The sequence below is a fragment of the Schistocerca cancellata genome, chromosome 9 (genome assembly GCF_023864275.1).
Source record: "Schistocerca cancellata isolate TAMUIC-IGC-003103 chromosome 9, iqSchCanc2.1, whole genome shotgun sequence".
NCBI lineage: Eukaryota > Metazoa > Arthropoda > Insecta > Orthoptera > Acrididae > Schistocerca > Schistocerca cancellata.
In genome coordinates, this window is record NC_064634.1 from 160,077,742 (window position 1) to 160,100,328 (window position 22,587).

Here is a 22,587-nt window from a genome sequence, read left to right on the forward strand (position 1 = left end):
GAAGTACTCGACTGCAAATGTGTCCCATTAGAGGAGGGATTCCTCGAATAAGTTTCACGCTGTAGTCCACGCTTCAGACGAAAACCATGCAAATTTCGCCCAATGGCAACAAAATGGTTGTATTCTCGATTGCTCCCCGTCGACATTGAGAAAACGTATGTGCTGCGTTAAGGGAAAACTGGGCACAGAGCAACGTCACTGTTGTATTTCTACCACAAAAAGCGCGTTATTTCTGTATGGTCGTGGCAACTGGTGTTTACGGGCTAATCACCACCGAGAGATTGCACTTTGTCCTCATTGTGGCGTCACCGCCAGACACCACACTTGCTAGGTGGTAGCTTTCAATCGGCCGCGGTCCATTAGTACATGTCGGACCCGCGTGTCGCCACTGTCAGTAATTGCAGACCGAGCGCCACCACACGGCAGGTCTAGAGAGACTGACTAGCACTCGCCCCAGTTGTACGGACGACTTGCTAGCGACTACACTGACGAAGCCTTTCTCTCATTTGCCGAGAGACAGTTAGAATAGCCTTCAGCTAAGTCCCTGGCTACGACCTAGCAAGGCGCCATTAGCATTACATTGCATGTATCTAGAGAGAGTCTCACTTGTATCATCAAGAATGCTGTATACAAATGATGGATTAAAGTTAAGTATTCCAGCAGCTACGTACTTTTCTTATAGCATTCATTACGTATCCTGTTTCAGACATAACGCCAGCCGGCGTGTGTAAACGCGTGCCTTTCGGTTACCCGTCACTGTGGACTGGCTGTCTTGTCAGTCCACAACACTCATGACATGTTTTCTGGCACTGTCGTCTTAGACTCGGTAACGCCTAGAAAGAGCGCATATGTCAACGCAGTTGTTCGACATCTCTGTATAGGTATTCAATATTAAAATATATTTTACAGTAGTACTCGAAACAGTTTTACCTACATAAATTTATGTACAAACAGAACAACATTGACTGCTAACCGATGAGTCGTTGTTTTGACATACAACTTGCTTCTGTCATTTAGACAGGTCGGACATTTTGTGACATTTCAACCTGCACTTGAGGACGGCTACAAAGCCGAAATAATGATGGTATAAAATAAGTGAATAGTAATTTCCAGTTTAATGGCGGAATTTTTTTCAGAACGGTTGCGTATGTAGCGGAAATGTCGCGAGTCCGCTACTATACTTGCGAACCCGTGCACTCGCTCTCTTTCCTGAGTGAGTCAGGTCCACCTGCGCCCGCAACTCAGGTTACGAGTGGACAGCGACAGAGACTCACGAGTTGAGACCACGGGCACGCGGAGACAGCGAGTCCGATTCAGCGCCACAGGACTTGCTAATGAGTTTGAACCGAGTATACGTAGCTCATTGCTGACCTCTAAAGAGAACAATTCATCCAAATGACTTCAGTTTATGAATGCTATTTTGCATATTGTCCGCCCCCATAACTGACTGGTCAGCGTGACTGTCTGCATTGCGGGGACCTGGGTTCGATTTCCGGTGCTACCAGTGTTTTTCCTGGTGGCAGGGTTGTCACTGGGTGGATTCAGTCTCTCGAGGTCAACGGAAGAGCTACTCGACCGATTAGTAGCGGTTCTGTGGTCAAGAAACTTCTCAACGACTGGGACAGTGGTGTGTTGACTAGAGACCCCTCCGAAGGCGCCATTGGCGAGGACGACGCAGCGAGCGTTCGGGCCCGACGCGCAACTACATCTTACCTTTACCTTCCTTGCTGAAGTACTTTTGACTGATGATCTAAAAAGTTCCAGCCAGATAATGAGAAGATATTAGTGGATGCGCCTAATTGTGTGTGAACATTCTTTAACTGTTTGCTGTACCATAAATAAATATCACTGCATACGAGGTGTGACAATAAAGTAATGAGACTGTTTTTTTTTTTCAAGATGTGGCAACCCTGCAGGCTTGCATATGCACAATATCTTTGACCTTGGTCTATAAGCTGCTTCTAATCCAAGCGGCACATCGATGCAACTGCTCAGCTGTGAGTTGTGCTGTAATAAGTTAACACGTGTTTGTGTCTCTCGTGACGGAAATGGAACCGCATAATATTGCGCAACGGTATGCCATTTCTTTTTGTGGGAAATTGGGTGAAAACGCGATGACAACTTACGGTAAGCTTCAGAAGGCTTTTGGATTGGAGGTTATGTCAGGAGCTCAAGTTTTTCGTTGGCATAAACTGTTTAGCGAAGGCAGAACGAATGTTGAAGATGAAGACCGCAGTGGACGACCATCAATGGGCAGATGTCAACTTGGCCAGGGTGCGTGAACTCGTACAGTCTGATGGAAGATTATCCGTGAAAATGATTGCAGAAGAACTGAACATCAGCCAAGAAACAGTTTGTCTAATAATAATTGGATTCTGCGTCACGATAATGCGCCATCCCATACTGCTCTGTCAGGACATAAATTTTTAACCTAAAAACAAATTTCAGTACTACCACAGCCACCTTATTCACCACATATCACTCCGTGCGACTTTTTTCTACTTCCAAGAGTCAAAACGGCGGCCAAGTGACCCCATCTTCAAATAACACAAGATGTCCAAAAATCTGTGACGAGAGTCTTGCACGATATTACAGAATATGAGTTCCAGAAATGTTACCATCAATGGCAGATGCGCTGGAAAAAGTGTGTGCAATCAGAAGAGAACTACTTTGAAGGAGACAGCTCTAAACTTGACTAAAACGGTAAGCAACTTTTTTTTCACATCAGTCTCATTACAGGGCTATTACAAATGATTGAAGCGATTTCATAAATTCAGTGTAGCTCCATTCATTGACATATGGTCACGACACACTACAGATACGTAGAAAAACTCATAAAGTTTCAGGTTTCTGCCGCCAGAGCGCTCGAGAGCGCAGTGAGACAAAATGGCGACAGGAGTCGAGAAAGTGTATGTCGTGCTTGAAATGCACTCACATCAGTCAGTCATAACAGTGCAACGACACTTCAGGACGAAGTTCAACAAACATCCACCAACTGCTAACTCCATTCGGCGATGGTATGCGCAGTTTAAAGCTTCTGGATGCCGCTGTAACGGGAAATCAACGGGTCGGCCTGCAGTGAGCGAAGAAACGGTTGAACGCGTGCGGGCAAGTTTCACGCGTAGCCCGCGGAAGTCGACGAATAAAGCAAGCAGGGAGCTAAACGTACCACAGCCGACGGTTTGGAAAATCTTACGGGAAAGGCTAAAGCAGAAGCCTTACCGTTTCGAACTCATTGATGGGGACATGCTGCGCCGAGTGTGGGAGGAACTTGATATCGGCTTGATGTCTGCCGAATCACTAAAGGGGGACATATCGAACATTTGTGAATGCCTAAAAAAACTTTTTGAGTTTTTGTATGTGTGTGCAAAGCATTGTGAAAATATCTCAAATAATAAAGTTATTGTAGAGCTGTGAAATCGCTTCAGTCATTTGTAATAGCCCTGTACTTTTTTGTCGCACCTCGTAGATGGTCACTACCTCGGGTGCACAATGTAAAAAGCTAAAATTGGAAACGAAGTCTTGTGTTCGGTGCGTTGAAGGTTACGGCCGCATTGTGGTGGCGGCGCCTCGGAAGGCCTGGCCGGACGCACGTGACGTCACGGAGGTGCTGGCGAGTCATCCGACCGCGAGGCCCTCAGGCGGAAGCTTGGTCGGCACACGTCGTTGCGGCAAGAAAACCGCCGTCCCGTGCGGTCAGCTGAGGGGCGCGGCGTTGTCGCGAAACTGCAGCGGGAGAAGAAACGTGTCCCGCAGAAAAAGCTGCACCTTCTGTCCGCTGCAGGCTTCAGATGTAGTACTGCCGGGTCTTCGACCACGTGCAGGTAGCAGCACAATACTCAAGCCGCAAGAAAATCCCTGGTGAAAGCCAGCGAGGCTCTGCAAAAACCACGAGCGAATGGGCGGAAGCAGACCCGACTTCAGTAGGGTAAAGAGCCTTCTTTCAGCACTCTGCAGAGCAAGATGTCGAAATGGTCACTAGACTCATGTTGCAGAAGGACTGAGTTCAAATACCCCTTCAGTCATCCTAATTTCAGTTTCCATAACTTCGCTAATCACATCAGTTGAATACTGAAATCAAATCACTCCACCAATAATGTCATAGCAATTTCTATCATAATGCATGTCCAAAATGCACCATGTATAGGGCATCCCAAGCCTATAGGTCGAAATTACTCGCACGCTGGAGGATCCTGAGTAGTTCGAGTACTTCCTTCTGTTAGCTTCCACAACCGTATAAAATGTACGAATGGACAACATGATTCCGCCCACCACAGTGAGTGCTATTTGTACTTGATATTGACCAGCTTCAGCTCTTGTGTCATTGTCAGGGAGCAAGTCTAACGCGCCACTTAGCTGTCCAGTGATCGCCATTCGACAGGAAAAAAACTGACTACCAGCAGTCATGAGTACACTATACAGAGTGTAGACGACAACTGTTAACAGCACACCACAGTGGTGTCGAAGAACTCGACACGAACAATGTGGTCTACCACGCCGAGAGACAACCTAAAATTGTCGTTCAAAATCCACCTAACCTACAGCGCATGCGCGCCGACACATATTTTTAGTTTCCTCACGGCTTCTAACATCACCATCTCAGCTGTACCCTTACAAATTGTATAACTGACGTTTGTGAATATTTTATCTCACGATTTTGTAAATTTTAACAGCGTAAAATTAGCACTTAAATCTTTTTTTTTTTTCGTTACTACGTCTGTAAGGGTTAAGTTTAGATCGAATTCTAAACGTAATTCGTTTTTGCATAACGTGTTCAAAAGTCATTTTTCTTTCACTAACGTTCACAGGAAAGGTCAATTTACTAACGTTAACGAAAAGTGATAATGTGGTGAGAATATTCAACAGCTCACGTGGCACCCATGCGCTGTAACTTAGGTTGCTTTTGTAGTCCAGTTTTAGGTTGTTGCCCGGCTTAGTACACCACAAGTGTCTTGTATCAAATTATTCGTCTCGACTTCCCCTCCGCCACTCTGATGCATTGTGAACAGTTATCATTAAATCCTCTACAGACCTCCGAAGCCGGCCGCGGTGCTCGTGCGGTTCTAGGCGCTCCAGTCCGGAGCCGCGCTGCTGCTACGGTCGCAGGTTCGAATCCTGCCTCGGGCATGGGTGTGTGTGATGTCCTTAGGTTAGTTAGGTTTAAGCAGTTCTAAGTTCTAGGGGACTGATGACCACAGCAGTTGAGTCCCATAGTGCTCAGAGCCAACTTCCGAAGGTAATTTAACTATTTTAGTCGGTCTGTGTAGCGTACTCAGGCATTACTAGCACTACGATAACGAGAGACTAGCTAAAATGGAGAATGAACATGTTAAATATGATGCATAGAAGTAGCAGGCAGGAACAGGACTGATAGGAACTCACGCGTAGTACTTATGAACTGTGTGGCCAGTACTCAGCCATATGTACTCATATTCTTTACACACATTATTTTACTTCCATATAAAATGTGAAGATAACGTCTAATAAAATTTTGTTTCACTGATTTAAACACAAGCCTGCCTTTAATGAATGATAAGATAATCATACAACTGAAATTAAAGTTTTGGATTATTACTTATGTAGCCTATCCATGCACTGACAGTGACCAAGCGACCAGTGTGTTCTTATTTTTATTAGTTGAGAAGCTCAAGGGTTTACCGACAAGTATAACTGTAAGTTGCCTCCCACTGGAGGCGTTGGCATGAGCAGACCGTCTCGAAATCGCTTGTAAACTCTTACAGCTTACATTTCAAAATAAATTTCGTTGTATTACAAGTTTCTAACGAAACACATCCAGTACCAAATTTTTCGACACGTTCCAAAGGATTACGCAATACAGTAAAACATTAAGACACTCATTTGGGAGCAACCTGATGTGATCTACGTTGTACTTTGTGGTTGACGCTTAGGCCTGACATTCGATGAGGGACGATAAGCATTATGGCGTATCTGAACGTGTTGAACATTAAATTACAGAAACTTCACAGAAATGCGCTCAAATGCAGTAGATAAACGTACTGTAAAGACACGTCGTTCGACCTTCAGATTGCTGAAAGAGGCGGAAAACTGGATAAAATAATCATCACTGTTTCACTTTGAGGCCCACGTCGCTTGGCGTGAGAATATGTCAACGAACGGTTTTCAAGCGAGCGTTGTTAACAATGTGGACGCCACTAGGATAGACGAGAGAGTTAAAGTGCCCGCTTCTGGCACACGGGGAGGCTCGCCGGCTCCGGATGAAATCCGACCTGCTGATTAGCGACAGGAGCCGGTGTGCCGGCCAGCCTGGATGTGGTTTTCAGGCGGTTTTCCTATCCCACTAGGTCAATACCGGAGTCGTGTCCACGTCCCGACACAAATACGCGCTACGCGAACATTCAGAGAACATTCCCACACTTGCACATGAGATTTACTCTAGTCGCAGACAAATGTGGTACAGATGCCGCCTTGGAGGAAGTGGTGGCGTAAGGAATGGCATTCGGCCACTAACATTATCAAAACTGACAAGACATGGCGATCCCGTTGTTGCACACGACAACACAAAAGAGAAGAAGCTGTTAACAATTTATAGTAAATACTAGGTGTCAACAGTACTATGCACGAGCTCCTAATAGCGCACAACAGTCAAGAATAGAACAGGACATGTAAATAAAACACACAGAACGCACTTGAATAAAGGAGAGTTACGACGACTGTGTTCTTTAGGCGCACAAACATACACGAAATTTGATGCAAATTCTCCGTCATTTCCAGCGATGCATAATCATGCGTACATTATCGTAAAAAAATTAACATTTTCAATTGAAAACTTCTAACTAATTTTCCGCAAAAGACTGTGCAGTGCCACTGCGGAGCACTGACAGTATGATGCAGCTAGCACACACTACATACTCTTAGGTGACGTCCCGATTTCACTTGGTAAGAGCTGATGGTAGGATTCTAGTGTGGCGAAGGCCCCACGAAGCGATGGACTCAAGTTGTCAAGAAGGCACTGTGCAGGCTGGTGGTGGACTATGCTTACATCGAATGGACTGGGTCCTCTGATCCAACTGAACCGATCATTTACTGGAAATTGTTACGTTTGGCTACTCGAAGACCATTCGCAGCAAAAGACGAAAACACACCATGTCATCAGGCCGCAGTTGTTTAAAGAAAATTCTGGACAATTGGAGCCAATGGTTCGGCCATCCAGATCGCCCTACATGAATCCCTCTGAACGTTAATTGGACACAATCTACAGGTCAGTTCGTGCACAAAATCCTGCACCGCAATACTTTCGCAATTCTGGACAGCTATAAGGCAGCATAGCTTAGTATTTCCGCAGGGGACTTGCAACGACTTGTTAATCCATGTCACAAAGAGCTGCTTCACTACGTCTAGCAACAGGAGGTCTGACACAATATTAGGTGATATCCCATGACTTTTTCACCTCATTGTATGCTACATGGAGAAAGGGTGTCTGGTCAGGAACATAGTACAGGTTGTCCAAAAATCTCATCATCATTACAAAAAAATGATTTCTTGGGAACTATTAGAGATAGGGAATCTTGGCTTGTTGTGAATCATGTAAAAGCTTTCAAAGTTTTTTTCCTTTGTCCTTTTGTTGCAGATTTGATATGGAGTGCAACAAAATAACGACAGACCAGAGGAAGGCGCAATGTTTCATACGGTGTGCAGAATCCAAATTTGTGATGATAGTAGTGAAGATGTGTCGACACTAGTATGGGAGGGCCGGCCGTGGTGGCCGAGTGGTTCTAGGCGCTTCAGTCCGGAACAGCGCGACTGCTACGGTCACAGGTTTGAATCCTGCCTCGGGCATGGATGTGTGTGATGTCCTTAGACTAGTTAGGTTTAAGTAGTTCTAAGTTCTAGGGGACTGATGACCTCGGATGTTGTCCCATAGAGACATTTGAACCATTTTTAGTATGGGAGGGCACCATTGCCATAAACAAGCATTATAAAGTGGTTCAAAAATTTGAAAGAGACATGCTGTGTCGTGACAGTCCCATCGCATGGCCCCCAAGCTCTTCTGATGTCATACCATTACATTTCTTTTCGTGAGGCTACATCAAGAATTGTGTGTAGACATCGCGAATCCACGGCATTGCTATCATTCGTAAACGAATCAGTGAAGCAATCCGAGCTGTTGATACTGACTTGTACAAGGGCAGAATTCGAATATCGCCTTGATGTTCGAGAAGTGTCGAGTGGGGCGCATACTGAAGTTCTGGCCTAACGGAAAAAAAAGACTTTGGGAGCTGCTAAATATTTTACAGCAAACCACGATCTACAACTACATCTACATACATACTCCGCAATCCACCATACGGTGCAGGGCGGGGGGTACCTAGAAAAACAACTAGCATCTTCTCTCCCTGTACCATTCCCAAACAGAGCGAGGGAAAAATGACTGCCTATATGCCTCTGTACGAGCCCTAATCTCTCTTATGTTATCTTTGTGGTCTTTCCGCGAAATAGAAGTTGGCGGCAGTAAAATTGTACTGCAGTCAGCCTCAAATGCTGGTTCTCTAAATTTCCTCAGTAGCGATTCACGAAAAGAACGCCTCCTTTCCTCCAGAGACTCCCACCCGAGTTCCTGAAGCACTTCCGTAACACTCGCGCGATTATCAAACGTACCAGTAACAAATCTAGCAGCCCGCCCTTGAATTGCTTCTATGTCCTCCCTCAATCCGACCTGATAGGGATCCCAAACGCTCGAGCAGTACCCAAGAATAGGTCGTATTAGTGTTTTACAAGCGGTCTCCTTTACAGATGAACCACATCTTCCCAAAATTCTACCAATGAACCTAAGACGACTATCTGCCTTTCCCACAACTGCCATTACATGCTTGTCCCACTTCACATCGCTCTGCTATGTTACGCCTAAATATTTAATCGACGTGACTGTGTCAAGCGCTACACTACTAATGGAGTATTCAAACATTACGGGATTCTTTTTTTTATTAATCTGCATTAATTTAGATTTATCTGTATTTAGAGTTAGCTGTCATTCTTTACACCAGTCACAAATCCTGTCCAAGTCATCTTGTATCCTCCTACAGTCACTCAACGACGACGCCTTCCCGTACACCACAGCATCATCAGCAAACAGCCGCACATTGCTATCCACCCTATCCAAAAGATCATTTATGTAGATAGAAAACAACAGCGGACCTACCACACTTCCCTGGGGCACTCCAGATAATACCCTCACCTCCGATGAACACTCACCATCGAGGACAACGTACTGGGTTCTGTTACTTAAGAAGTCTTCGAGCCACTCACATATTTGGGAACCAATCCCATATGCTCGTACCTTAGTTAGGAGTCTCAAACGCTTTCCGGAAGTCAAGGAATATGGCATCCGTCTGATAGCCTTCATCCATGGTTCCCAAGATATCATATGAAAAAAGGGCGAGTTGCGTTTCGCAGGAGCGATGCATTCTAAAGCTGTGCTGATGCATGGACAGCAACTTCTCTGTCTCAAGGAAATTCATTATATTCGAACTGAGAATATGTTTGAGAATCCTGCAACAAACCGATGTTAAGGATATTGGTCTGTAATTTTGAGGATCCGTCCTTCTACCCTTCTTATATACAGGCCTTACCTGCACGATTCCCTATCTCTAATAGTTTCCAACTTATGAGTTTTTGAAAAGATGACAGAACTTCATGGTCTGTGTATCACCAAATAAAGACACCAGGACGCAAGCAGAAATTGTATTAGTGTTGCATGCACTTTGCAGTACGCTAGGCCAAATGCGTATTCGGCAGACGAATGGAGGTGTTTGTGGATGGGTGCGGATAGCGTCGATGTCGCGGCGCGGATGTTGACTGTGTGGGCTCCGGGTACCGGTCAGGCTGTTACGTGGGGCGCTAATAGCGCGACGGCGGCGGTGACGTCACGCTTGGCCCGGTGTGTGGTCGCGGGAGGCGTCCTTGCACGCGGATCTTCCCAGAGCGCGGCGCCGCGCTCTTGAGGCAATCCGGTTTTTATGTTGGGCCATCAGAGCTGGCGCGAAGCTCTGCCGGCGTAGGCGAACCGGATGTGTCGGCGAGAGGATGACCTGTCCTCTGCACACACGACACGCCCAAGACCAGCAACCGCAGAGGCGACTTCTGCGGCGCCCGCCTCCCACTCACCTAGCGGCTCCCATCTTCTGTCTCGATTTCCTTCTTTCCTAGCGCTTTTTATGTTCTCATGCAGCTTTGCACGCTGAACATTGTAGACGACTTGCCAATTACCCTGACGACTTACTGTGCTTGTGTTATGAACGACAGCTAGGTTTAGCTGGTCTTAGACACCGACAAGTCTTCACGAATATCTTGAGCCACGGATGTCTGATGCGCTACTCGAGCCTCTTGAATGGGTGACAGAAGTTCTCGCAACTACCACTATTTGAGCAGATCTGCGACTGGATCGAAAATGTTTTGGTGGACAAGACATAGCGCGCTATCCTGGATGGAGGCTCATCTGTAGATTTTGAATTAAAATATAATGTGACGCGGGGAAGTATAGCAGCACCGTTCTGTTCACCATATATCTGTACATTACTGACTTAGTAGGTAGAGATAGATGCAGCGTTATACTTTTCACAGAATCTGTGCATGAAAAATTTTCGTAATATCCAGTTAAATTTCGAAAAGCCGTATCAGCTTGGAGCAAAAACTTCCAAATATCTCTTAATGTCGAGACATGTAAACTCGAGCTTTAAAGCGGAGTATTACGTGGGTTGGAACTTAAATAGTGTAAACTATTTATTCACAACCGATACAAAAGAGTTACGTATATGCACCTGTTACTATCCTTCAAAGTAGTCACCAGCGTTGTGTAGAACCCATTGCCAGGATGGTGCGAATGGAGCGGTCTAAAGTTATGGTGATTCTCGTGTACAACTGTGATGGCGTTATCCTAACGCATTACGTTCCTCCACGGCAGACCGTCAATGCACAGTACTACTGTTTGTTTTTGGAGCATCATCTGCTCCCAGCTTCGCGAAAGAAGCGGCGACACTTTCTGCGCAACCCACCCGTCACGACAATGCCCGGGCACATACAGCGCAAGCTGTGGCTTCTCTGTTCGGTCGATGGGACTGGGAAGTACCGTACCACCCACCATACTCCCCGGACTTAAGTCCCTGTGACCTTGATTTCATTCCGGAGATGAAGCAACCACTTCGTGGTATTCGCTTCAGAACTGTTCCAGAGATTCGACAGGCTGCAGACCGCTCCATTCGCGCCATCAACAGAACAGGCTCTGCTAGCGGTATACTACGCCTTCCACATCGCTGGCAACGAGTTCTACACAACGCTGGTGACCACTTTGAAGGACAGTAACAGGTGCAAACATGTAACTCTTTTGTCCCGGTGCAAATGGCTCTGAGCACTATGGGACTTAACAGCTATGGTCATCAGTCCCCTAGAGCTTAGAACTACTTAAACCTAACTAACCTAAGGACATCACACAACACCCAGTCATCACGAGGCAGAGAAAATCCCTGACCCCGCCGGGAATCGAACCCGGGAACCCGGGCGCGGGAAGCGAGAACGCTACCACACGACCACGAGCTGTGGACTTTTGTCCCGGTTGCGAATAAATAGTTACCACTATATAAGTTCCAGCTCTCGTATTTGATTACAGGATTAATTAGTCACAGCTACACTTTGTCATGTCATACAAATATTTGGGTGTTTAAATGGTTCAAATGGCTCTGAGCACTATGGGACTTAACATCTGAGGTCATCAGTCCCCTAGAACTTAGAACTACTTAAACCTAACTAACCTAAGGACATCACCCACATCCATGCCCGAGGCAGGATTCGAACCTGCGACCGTAGCAGTCGCGCGGTTCCGGACTACAGCGCCTAGAACCGCATGGCCACCGCGGCCGGCTATTTGGGTGTAGTAATGAGCAGCTGTGGGCAGTAGAAGCCGCTTCCGTTGCCAAAGTCGCGTCGGCACGGTAGTTCAGGGTGTTCGGTAGGAGGGTTAGCTGCCTTATGTAATAAAAACTGAGCGAATGGATCAACACTGAACGTCAAAGGGTGTCAGGAGACCTCCACCCCGAACAAATGCAACGAACAATGACGAACAAAATCAGATAAAAGAAAAAAAAAATCAACGGTCACTAATGAATGCCTGTGTCTTGGAGGTAAGACGGTTCGAATTATGCTAGTGGATGAAATTTCATTTCGATGAAGTGGAGGAGAGGTGGTTAAGTTTCTAATCACCAGTATTTGCGCCAGTGTCCAGAATCAAACTGCAAACCGCTCTGCAGTGTCTCATGAAGTGAGGGTATGTGACATTCTTGAGGGTGATCCGCCTGTCGGATGTGGACGTTGGGTTCGGTGGCGCCGTTAGTTTCCTTCCAGAGGAGTAGGCTATGTGATGGCACTGGGCTTCATACTCTCCCTTCCCTTCATCCATAACAACAAAAACCTAACACTACACCGCGTACTCTCTCATCATGCTCATCGACATGACACGGGAACACACTTGACACTTCATAACAGTCGAAGCAAGCCAACAGCAAACTAACTACGACTGGGTGGCTATAATTAGAGTGAAGCTACTCACAGAGGTGTAGTGTGGGCTACAATTATCGCGTGGGAGTGAATCTTGGTAGATTTTCTAATGCGTCGACGCGCAACCGATTTACGCTGAAATTCTGGCTACTAGCTGCAAGTCTGTCGCTGTGAATGCAAGAAAGACGCATAGAAATCGTTCCATATGTAGGGTATTAGAACGAGACGTGGGAAGAAAGGGTTAAACTAGTGAGAAAGGCATAACATTGATTTTATTATTAACTGCCACTTACGTTGTTTGTTCAATAGGAGCAATGGGGACGTCGACAGGATGCTATATAGTGCCCGAAGCGCAACTGGTGGCCAAAATTGGCTAATTTTTTCAAATGGTTCACATGGCTCTGAGCACTATGGGACTTAACATCTGAGTTCATCAGTCCCCTAGAACTACTTAAACCTAACTAACGTAAGGACATCACACACATCCATGCCAGAGGTAGGATTCGAACCTGCGACCGTAGCGGTCGTGCGGTTCCAGACTGAAGCGCCTAGAACCGCTCGGTCACGGCGGCCGGCGGCTACTTTTCTCTAGCGATTCAACTTTAACGCATTATCACATCTACCAAGTTTCTGTGGATGGTTACAGTCCACACTGGACCCCCGTCAATAGCCGCACTTTAATTCTAACCACGCGGTATGAACTGGAGAAACCTCATAGGCTCAGCTGTAGGTAAGGCAAATAGCTGGCTTCGATTCACTGACGAAATGCTACGAAATTGCCGTGAGTCTACAACAGTTATTCCACACCAAACATTTGAAATGCCTCTATTTGAACGCTACTCAATCGTATGGACTTCTGCGTTGACATGGAGAGTATACAAACAAGGCCTCACGGTGCCCCGGGTTCGATTCCCGGCCGGGTTGCGGATTTTCTCTGCCCGGTGACTGGGTGTTTGTGTTGTCCTCCTCCTGCTCCCCTCATCATCATTCGTGACAGTGGTTTGATTGGTCTGTGTAAAAAATTGAACTGTGAAAAACTTGGGACTTCGTATGGGCGCTGATGGCCGCGCAGTTGGGCGCCCCACAAACCAAACATCATCGTCATCAAAAAAAGGCCTGTGCAAATAGTCACAAGTTTTTTTGACTGTCGAGGGAGGGTAACAGAAATGTTAGAAAGTATAATTGGCAGACATTGTAACAAATGCACCACACATCGGCACGAGAACCTACCCAGAAAACTACAAGAAATCTTTCGGAAGAGAAAATATTCTCCAGCCTTCTGACCGTGCTGATAAATAAATGCAAATAACAACTCCGATAGCGACGTATAAACATTCATCTTCCCACGCCACATCTATAAAAGGAACTGGAAGAAATCCTAATACAGGGCACAACATATAGTGTACAGATAGTCACGTAGAACACGATGATCACGAGATGGTCTCACACACCTTCTACTGGGTTAGGACTCTGGTTGTTTGGGGACTAGGGAACTATGTTGCAGTCGCCTCCAGCCGCTTGTAGACACTTCAGGAAAAACTGCAACGTTATTCACTTGTAGACATAAGCAGTTCATGTATTGGTAGACATGGCCTGTAAACTGGTGATACAACAGCACGTCCTTGCAAAAAGGTAATACGAAGAAATATGAGGAAGCCAAGCGTGTCGGCCAGGTGAGTGTGCGCTGCTACCTTAAGCAGTGACCACACACAGCGACGTACATAAACGTCTCCTGTCGTGCAACCTTGGCATTTCAGCTCCGCTCCTGCAGGAGATGCACTGTCGGCGTGCATTATGAATCGTAAATAGAATGCGTGACTGTTTTCCTGTCTATCTACAAGTGTAAGCAGCTATAGACGTTGAGCAATTACGTTGTATTAGAATTATGAGGCGGAGAAGCCATCATACTTAATATATCGGTAATAATGTTGACTAAGCTTTATTGCGGCGTATTAAACGACTTGAAAAACTACTGCAATCAGCCTCTTGTGCTGCACTGCACCAGTTGGAGTCGGGTTAAAACCCTAAACGCTTCTTGACATAAATAAACTTAATGAAGATGTGTCTTGTTGCCATATTTCTTTCAAATAACCATCATAACTGTTGAATAATGCCGCAAGCGATTTACAAAAGTAATATTTCTACGGTGGTGCTTTCAGTAGAACTAAGGTTTTACCTGCCGCAATGAAATATTTAATTTGCATAAATACAAACAATTTACTAATCTAAATATTCGAATTAACAAGACGACATCACAATCTAAAACCGTTTGATTCACATAACTGAAATACTCAAGTGCCTTGGACAAACGAGCGATCAAAAACTTAATTGGAATCCGCACCAACTAACCGTCCAATAGAAAACTCACTGCAGACTGGAACTATTAAACACTGAGTAGAAATGCAATAATGTAACACGGAAGAGAAGCTAAACGAAACAGTTATCGACATTGCTCCCACCCAAAGCGGAATTTATCATGTGCTATCTAAACAATCCGGAGGTGAGGAACATGCAACATATTTTACTAGAGTTTAAGTTACAATGTACTGAACGTCTTCGTGCCAACTGAGTTAAGTTTTTGCAAGAGAGATATGATTTCTTTTTATAAGAGAGGTATGATTTCAAGTTAGTTCCACTTCAAGCCCGTGAGCCATCGATAATTGCCGGGAATAATTACATTCTGAGACTGACACATCCTGGCCTTCATATTTCGCTAGAAGGTTTTGCGGCAGCACTCAAGAGCCACGATGACTCGGAGTTATCAGTATTTCTCTTTTTACCAACGGACCGGTCATTAGAAGACAACGTGTGCTTTGGAGGAGCTATAATATTGAGGTAAGATGAGTTGGTAAACGAGGGTTTGCAATTATTTGTGGAGAAAGGGGAATCGAATGTAATATCTTCGCGAGTGCTGTGGCGTTTGTGTGCCACCATCGGTCCGCCACAAGTGTTGTGCCACAAGTCGGTCCAAGGATGAAGAAGACACTACTTAACTGTCCTCGTAGCTGGGCAGGATGCCACTGATGTGACTTCCACCAAATGAAGATTCGCATAGTTCTGTGACTCGCGAGGACTTTTTTCTCCAATCACAAACTCCATCTCGTAGGAAGAAGTAGCATCTTTCTATATGGCGCAAAATAGGTTTCTTCTATTGTTAATTTTGCTGTAGATAGAGATCAGAATAGATTTGCAAATGCTCAGTCACTGGCCTTATAATTTGTGTGCATAGTTTAATGAGAGGTCTGATACCATAGGTTGAAGAGCAGAGAATCATTCTTTTTCGTGACTGAGGAATGTAAAGAAAACGTCGCTATGCTGTGTGATCAAAACCATAATCGTAACTATAACACGACGCAACTATTGAATACAAGCTATTATAGTAGAACGAAAAACCAGCCAAACTTGCAAATTTTTACTTTTTATTCATTTGATTACTAGTTTCGGGCCGAGACCCATTTTAAAATCATCATAACATAGTCGAAAATCATGTCCATTATAATTATCCGGGCTGTTATGCCGTGGTCTGTTGATGAATTCTGTGGTGATTCCCAACGTTTCGTCTCCGACTGCGGGAGACATCTTCAAGGGGGTCCGTAGCTTGATGGAAGGTCCAACACACACACTGGCTCGCTACTGAGCGAGCCAGTGTGTGTGTTGGACCTTCCATCAAGCTACGGACCCCCTTGAAGATGTCTCCCGCAGTCGGAGACGAAACGTTGGGAATCACCACAGAATTCATCAACAGACCACGGCATAACAGCACGGATAATTATAATGGACATGATATTTCCGGCCGTGAAAGTTTACATTTTAGTATAGTCGAAAATGGCAGTTCCGAAGATGCTAAAAATGTGAAATGAACATTTCTAGTGCACACAGAAGTTGCTGACCCAAGCTACTCCAGCACGCTGGAAGTTAGTAAACAAGCTATTACGTTAATGCACATGTCTCATCCTATCAAGGTCAGGAAATCCTTTCACAGTACAGTGTATTACAAAACACGTTTGGAATCTTTTCTAGCTAATACTGATTACAGTGTTCAAGCCGCAAGAGAAGAAACATACCGCAGATAATCAATAGTACAAACACGGATGATGTAATCTGCATTCATCGAGCGTAGGGTTTAAGTGGGTAAGAGATCGGTCCCGCATTCTGGATGAGGGGGATTCATATCCTCATCCAGTGTGAGGTTATCCAAAGTGTCCGAAAAGCACTGAAGGCATATTTGGGGATGGTTTCTTGAAAAGGACGTAATTGAATTCCTCTTGAATAAAAAATGGCTCTGAGCACTATGAGACTTAACTGCTGTGGTCATGAATCCCCTAGAACTTAGAACTACTTAAACCTAACTAACCTTAGGACATCACACACATCCATGCCCGAGGCAAGATTCGAACCTGCGACCGTAGCGGTCGCGCGGTTCCAGACTGTAGCGCCCAGAACCGCTCGGCCACTCCGTCCGGCTCCTCTTGAATACTTCCTCGACATGAGGTTGTGCTATGGCTCGTAAGACATCATCAACGACTCCTCGAAGTGTTATTTCCGTATGATTTCAATATCAAACTTAAAAGTGCTAATGGATCATAATGAAATATTGGAGTAGTTTATGTGACGTGTATCAAGCGCATATATGCTTCGTGCGAATGTACTGTTGTGTTATGAGCGATTATGCAAGGGAAGAGAGAAGGTAAATTGTGGTGCTACTATATAGCCTACTTCTCTCGACTAGCACCAAGACCGTCACTGACCTAAACGATCCTACTCGACCAATGGGAAGCCAGCAGTAGCATCACAAGTATTCTTTCCATGAACCACAGAAGAGATATTTGGGATTTAATGATGTTGGCAGCAGTGCACCACAATATCTGCTCCAGTATTGGCGATGGTTTTGGAAAAAAAAAAATGTTCCAATGTGTGTGAAATCTTATGGGACTTAACTGCTAAGGTTATCAGTCCCTAAGCTTACAAAAAAATGGTTCAAATGGTTCTGAGCACTATGGGACTTAACTGCTGTGGTCATCAGTCCCCTAGAACTTAGAACTACTTAAACCTAACCTAAGGACATCACACAACACCCAGTCATCACGAGGCAGAGAAAATCCCTGACCCCGCCGGGAATCAAACCCGGGAACCCGGGCGAGGGAAGCGAGAACGCTACCGCACGACCACGAGCTGCGGACCCCTAAGCTTACACACTACTTAAATTATCCTAAGGACAAACACACACAGCCGGCCGAGAGGTTCTAGGCGCTACAGCCTGGAACCGCGCGACCGCTACGGTCGCAGGTTCGAATCCTGCCTCGGGCATGGATGTGTGTGGTGTCCTTAGGTTAGTTAGGTTTAATTAGTTCTAAGTTCTAGAGGACTGATGACCTCAGAAGTTAAGTCCCATAGTGCTCAGCGCCATTTTGAAGAAACACACACACCCATGTCCGAGGGAGGACTCGAACCTCCGCCGGGACGAGCCGCACAGTCCATTACTGCAGCGCCCCAGACCGCTCGGCTAATCCCGCGCTGCATGGTTTTGGATTTAGAACTGTTTATCAAAGAGAAAGACATTATTAACGTGTCGTTAGAGGAGTTTCTGGCAACTCTGCTTCCGGCGCGGAACTGCGGTTGACTTGGCTGCTCGTTACGCAAGCTGGGGAGTTGTCTGGCGGCAGGTGAGGAGCCGTATCATCGGGCAGTTATTACGGCCTGACCTCGGCGCGGGCTGGTTGTGAGTCTCCGAGCGCGCCGCGTGCGTGCCGAGCGGGGCAAATGAGCCCCGGCGCGTCGCATGGGTTTCCCAGAGGTGCCGCCACGGCCAAGGGCCCGGTGCTTCCTCATTAAGGAGCCCGCGGCACGGAGCCCAGATGCTAAGTCCGACTAACGAGCCGCCGTATTTTGCATCTGACGCGCCCGTTTGGATGCACGCCGACGCTGTTCGCGCCTGCGATAAGGCACACTGACTGCGACCAGTGTATTCCCTTTCCAACGGTGAAGGCCACATTACATTATCTATGCGCGGAAGCTCTTACAGCGTCTCGCTACGACGTCTCGTGAAAACTGAGAATCTACGTGCGAGCCTAGGCTTCCGCGACTGTTGTCCTTTCCAGTACTTCAGTAATGCAGAGAGTCCATACATTAGCTTCATAAATGTACATCTTAAATAACTTAAAAACTATACTAGACAGCAGCAACTGGTTTTCAGCGTGTGACAAGATAACTAATTAAGTATTTTCCAGGTGCCTCAGTTCTGACGAAAATGTAAAAGCCCCAGAAGAAATCTGATTGTGTAGCCTCGTCCTTAGAGACGAAGCTCGATACCCAAGTGAATTCAATAGAGTTTGCGTAGTATAGATGTAGATATAGAAGTGCAAGGATACTTTAGGATGCAATACGGAACAGAACCACCCTTCCAACCACCTATTTGGGCTCGGCATACGTCATTTGTGGAAACAGGTCGTGTTCCCCATAAACGGGAAACCCACATCTTTGAGACTCCATTTTCAAGGAGTCCTGCCAGTGAGTTGGAAATGTCATAATCGACAGTGCACAGTCTTTCACGAGATGCTATGTCTTTATACCTACAATGTGCTGCTGCTTCTGGCATTAAAGCCTATGGATGAACATCGGTGCCAACAGAATGCAGTGGACATGCCAGTCACGATTACGGAATCTACGAATTTTTGGAAAAGATTTGTTTCCCCGATGAGTGAAATCTTTGTGTATTTCGCAAACTGAATCATCATGCCGTTCGCAAATGGTGATCATAGTGTCCTCATGTTACTTGTGAAGTGGAAAGGGACTGTTCTAAGGTCAGTGTGTGGTGCGAAGTAATGGACAATTGCATCATTAGTCCATTCTATTCGAAAGAGTCTACCGTTTGCAGAACTACGTTTGGAATACCTGCAAGCTGACGTCATGTTTGAGCAGGATGGGGCACCACTTTGCTGGTCCCTAATTTTCCGCCAGTTTCCAGATCGGTGGACTGGACGAGATAGTCCCACTTGGGACCGCCCCGATCACCTCTCACGAAGAGACTTCTTTCTATGGCGTTTTCTAAAGGATCAGATGTATCCAACCAAGTTACAGACGTACCGGACTTCAAGGCACGCATTCGGATTGCGTTTGAACATACCGCCTTGGCGTTCCTAGAGCGTGGGAAATTAAATACCGACTGGAGGATGTCCATGTCAGTAGTAGTGCACACATAGACATATATGAATAAGGAAACAAAACTGTATGAGTTTTGATGAATGTATGCAGACTGAAGCGACGAATGAAAATTTGTACCAAGCCTGGGATTCGAACCCAGATCTCCAGTTCACTAGATGCGCTATCCACTACGCCACCCTGGCACAGTAGCTTTGAACAATTGCAGGACTACCGTAGCACGCCTCTCTCCTCAATCCAAATTTCCATTCACCTCTCAGCCCACTTGTTATACCCTCTAAACTCGAACTGCATTGCATAGACTCTCCACCTGTACTGGTATAGCACCTCAACATCGAAAGAAACGGGGGATCCTGCCTGAAACACAGGCATAGGTATTTTAATCAAATGAAACTATATGGTTCATCAGACATCTATGAAGTATATATGCAGTCTGAAGCGCGATGCCTGGGTTTCAGGAAGTATCCCCCATTTCGTTCGCTGCTGATGTGCTGTTTCAATCCGGTTCGAAACCCTCTGCAATGCAGTTCGAGTTTTGAGGGAATAGCAAGTTGGCTGAGGGGTGAATGGGAATTTGGATTGAGGAGGGAGGCATGTTAGGGTAGTCCGCGCAATTATGCAAAGCCACTGTGCCAGTGTGGCATAGGGATTAGCGCATGAGCCTAGTGATGAGGAGAGCTGGCATCGAATCCCGGCCTTGGTACAAATTTTCATTCGTCGATTTAGTTTCCTATGTACATCACAGGTCTTTGAGGCTTTAAAAATTCTCTGGACCCATACTGTTTCATTTGCTTATGAGTTATCTTGTCACGTGTGGAAAAACTGCTGTTTCTATGCAATTTAGTTTTATAGTTATTACAGTCTGCAGTTTTAAAGATAATTTTTCGACGTCCTATTCTGGATATGTGATGGCGTCATGTCATGTAGACCGACGTTTCTGCCCCGGATGCAAGTGGTCTTTCTCAGGGCATATATTTACCACTGTGTTAGTGCCGCGATGAGAACTTGCATGGTATTATTTTACCCTTATTCTAGAGTCAATTTGTCGGAGACGTCTATTTTAGTATTGGGTGGCATGATCCTGTTGGATGGTTTCGGCGAATGAGGACCAAAATAACACAGTGACGTAGTATGTTCGATGCCGATTGGAACAACACAATGCGTGTGGGTCTTCGACAGGTATGTGGTGTGGCAGCCTCCAGAGCGCTGTCGGCTTGTAGGCCGGCTACTGTTGGCAGCCGAGATGATGCAGTTCATATTGTCAGGCTGCTTTACATGGCGGCGCGGTCACAAACTCGGGAAGAGTTGTACTGAAGACAAAGAATTCTTCCTTTTCTTTTTTACCTTACCTTATTCAACCAGGCATCTGACAGAGGTAAGTATGATGTCTAGTGTGGAAGCAAATAGGAGATCTGTCAGAGACTCGTGGAACGAAGCAGTCTAGTCAAGGCTTTTCATAGAGAGCTGGAGCCAGACAGCAGGCCCTGTATAGTGCCAGCCGAAGCAGTGTTGGCGGCGCTTCAGTACAACAGTGTATCCATTCTGTGAACGGCAGTGAACAGTACGCGCACTAAGGAAATGCCTTCAGTTCCTGACTGACCTGGGTGGCACACGGCTCGAATTTGGGAGCTCATATTCCCGTCAGGTTTTCGGTGTTTTCCCTATTTCTTTCTTTCTTTCTTTTGCTACCGCCTTTATCCCGCACTGTGCGCAGTTTCGGCAGGCTGAATACGGAATTGGCACGGTTAATTTTAAGGGGTGGCCGGATGCCCTTCCTGCCGCCACCCTATACCCCCTGGGACGGAAGTAGTGTACCCCAGCTGTCTGCGTCTAGTTAAATCGTGAAATAGTGTGAATGTGTTTCAGATGTCTGTGAGTCGTGGAACTGAGGCGGGCTGTGGGGACCAGCCCGGTATTCACCTAGTAGGATGTGGAAAACCGCCTAAAAACCACATCCAGGCTGGCCGGCACACCGGCCGTCGACGTTAATCCGCCGGGCGGATTCGATCCGGGGCCCGCGCGCCTATCCGAGTCCAGGAAGCGCGGCTACCTTGGTGGGTGGTGGTTTCCCTCTATTTGACTCAAGGTAAACGCCAGGATGGTTCCTTTGGAAAAGACACGGCCTATTTCTTTCACAACCCCCCACACCTTTCGAGTTAATGCTCCGTCTCTAATGATCCCGTCGTCGGCTGGAAGTTAAAACTTAGTCCTCTCTCCTCTTTTCCCTCTTCAAGTGCTGAGGCAAGCTGTCGGGCCAGAAAGGCTAAAGACTGAGAATAATGGAGGAAGAGACAGGGCAGACTGAGATGGTGGTGAGCACTCACCGTGTAGCTGTTGATCTTGACGCCAGGCAGCACCTTGCCGTTGCTGCAGAGGGTCTTCTGGACGCAGGCGTGTCCGCTCCTGGTCTTGCAGGGGACGGTGCCGCCGCCCCCTGGCAGGAGGCCGCTCAGGAAGGGGTTGCCCTGCAGGCTGGTCTCCCCCAGCGCCCCCGTGGTGCCGGGGGCGCCAGGCAGCGGGTAGCCTCCCAGGCCCGTCTCGCCAAACGCTCCCGTCGTGCCTGATGAACCGAGAAAAAACTGTTGCACTGCGGCGGCGTAGCTCCAATATGTACTTGATTTGTACAGAGCAACACCAGCAAACCCCAGAATCTTTAAAGAATCGAAATTCCATGTGTTAAACAGCCACAATCGCCTTCCTGAGTACAGTCTGGGAAATTTGCGCTCCGTTTTAAGAAATAGCTAGTTTTTGCTGCATCTCAAGGTTTTTGACGTCATGTCTCCTGAACTAAGTCTGGTACGATGTTATAGTTCTGCAGGTACATTCAGTGATAATGTGGATAATGTCTGAAAAATGTGCTGCGGATAGAGTTATTAGCAAAGGGGTCATAAATTAAAACGTCGT

The 22,587-nt window shown here is 46.3% G+C and overlaps 1 protein-coding gene across 1 annotated transcript in view; it reads right to left on the reverse strand.

Annotated features, from left to right (window-relative positions):
• Window positions 1-22,587, reverse strand: part of LOC126101087 (collagen alpha-5(IV) chain-like) — a 63,337-nt gene that overhangs the window by 25,227 nt on the left and 15,523 nt on the right. Inside the window, exon 4 of the mRNA XM_049911766.1 lies at window positions 22,008-22,243. Coding sequence (XP_049767723.1) covers window positions 22,008-22,243 — 236 coding nt within the window. The remainder of the gene's footprint in view (window positions 1-22,007; window positions 22,244-22,587) is intronic.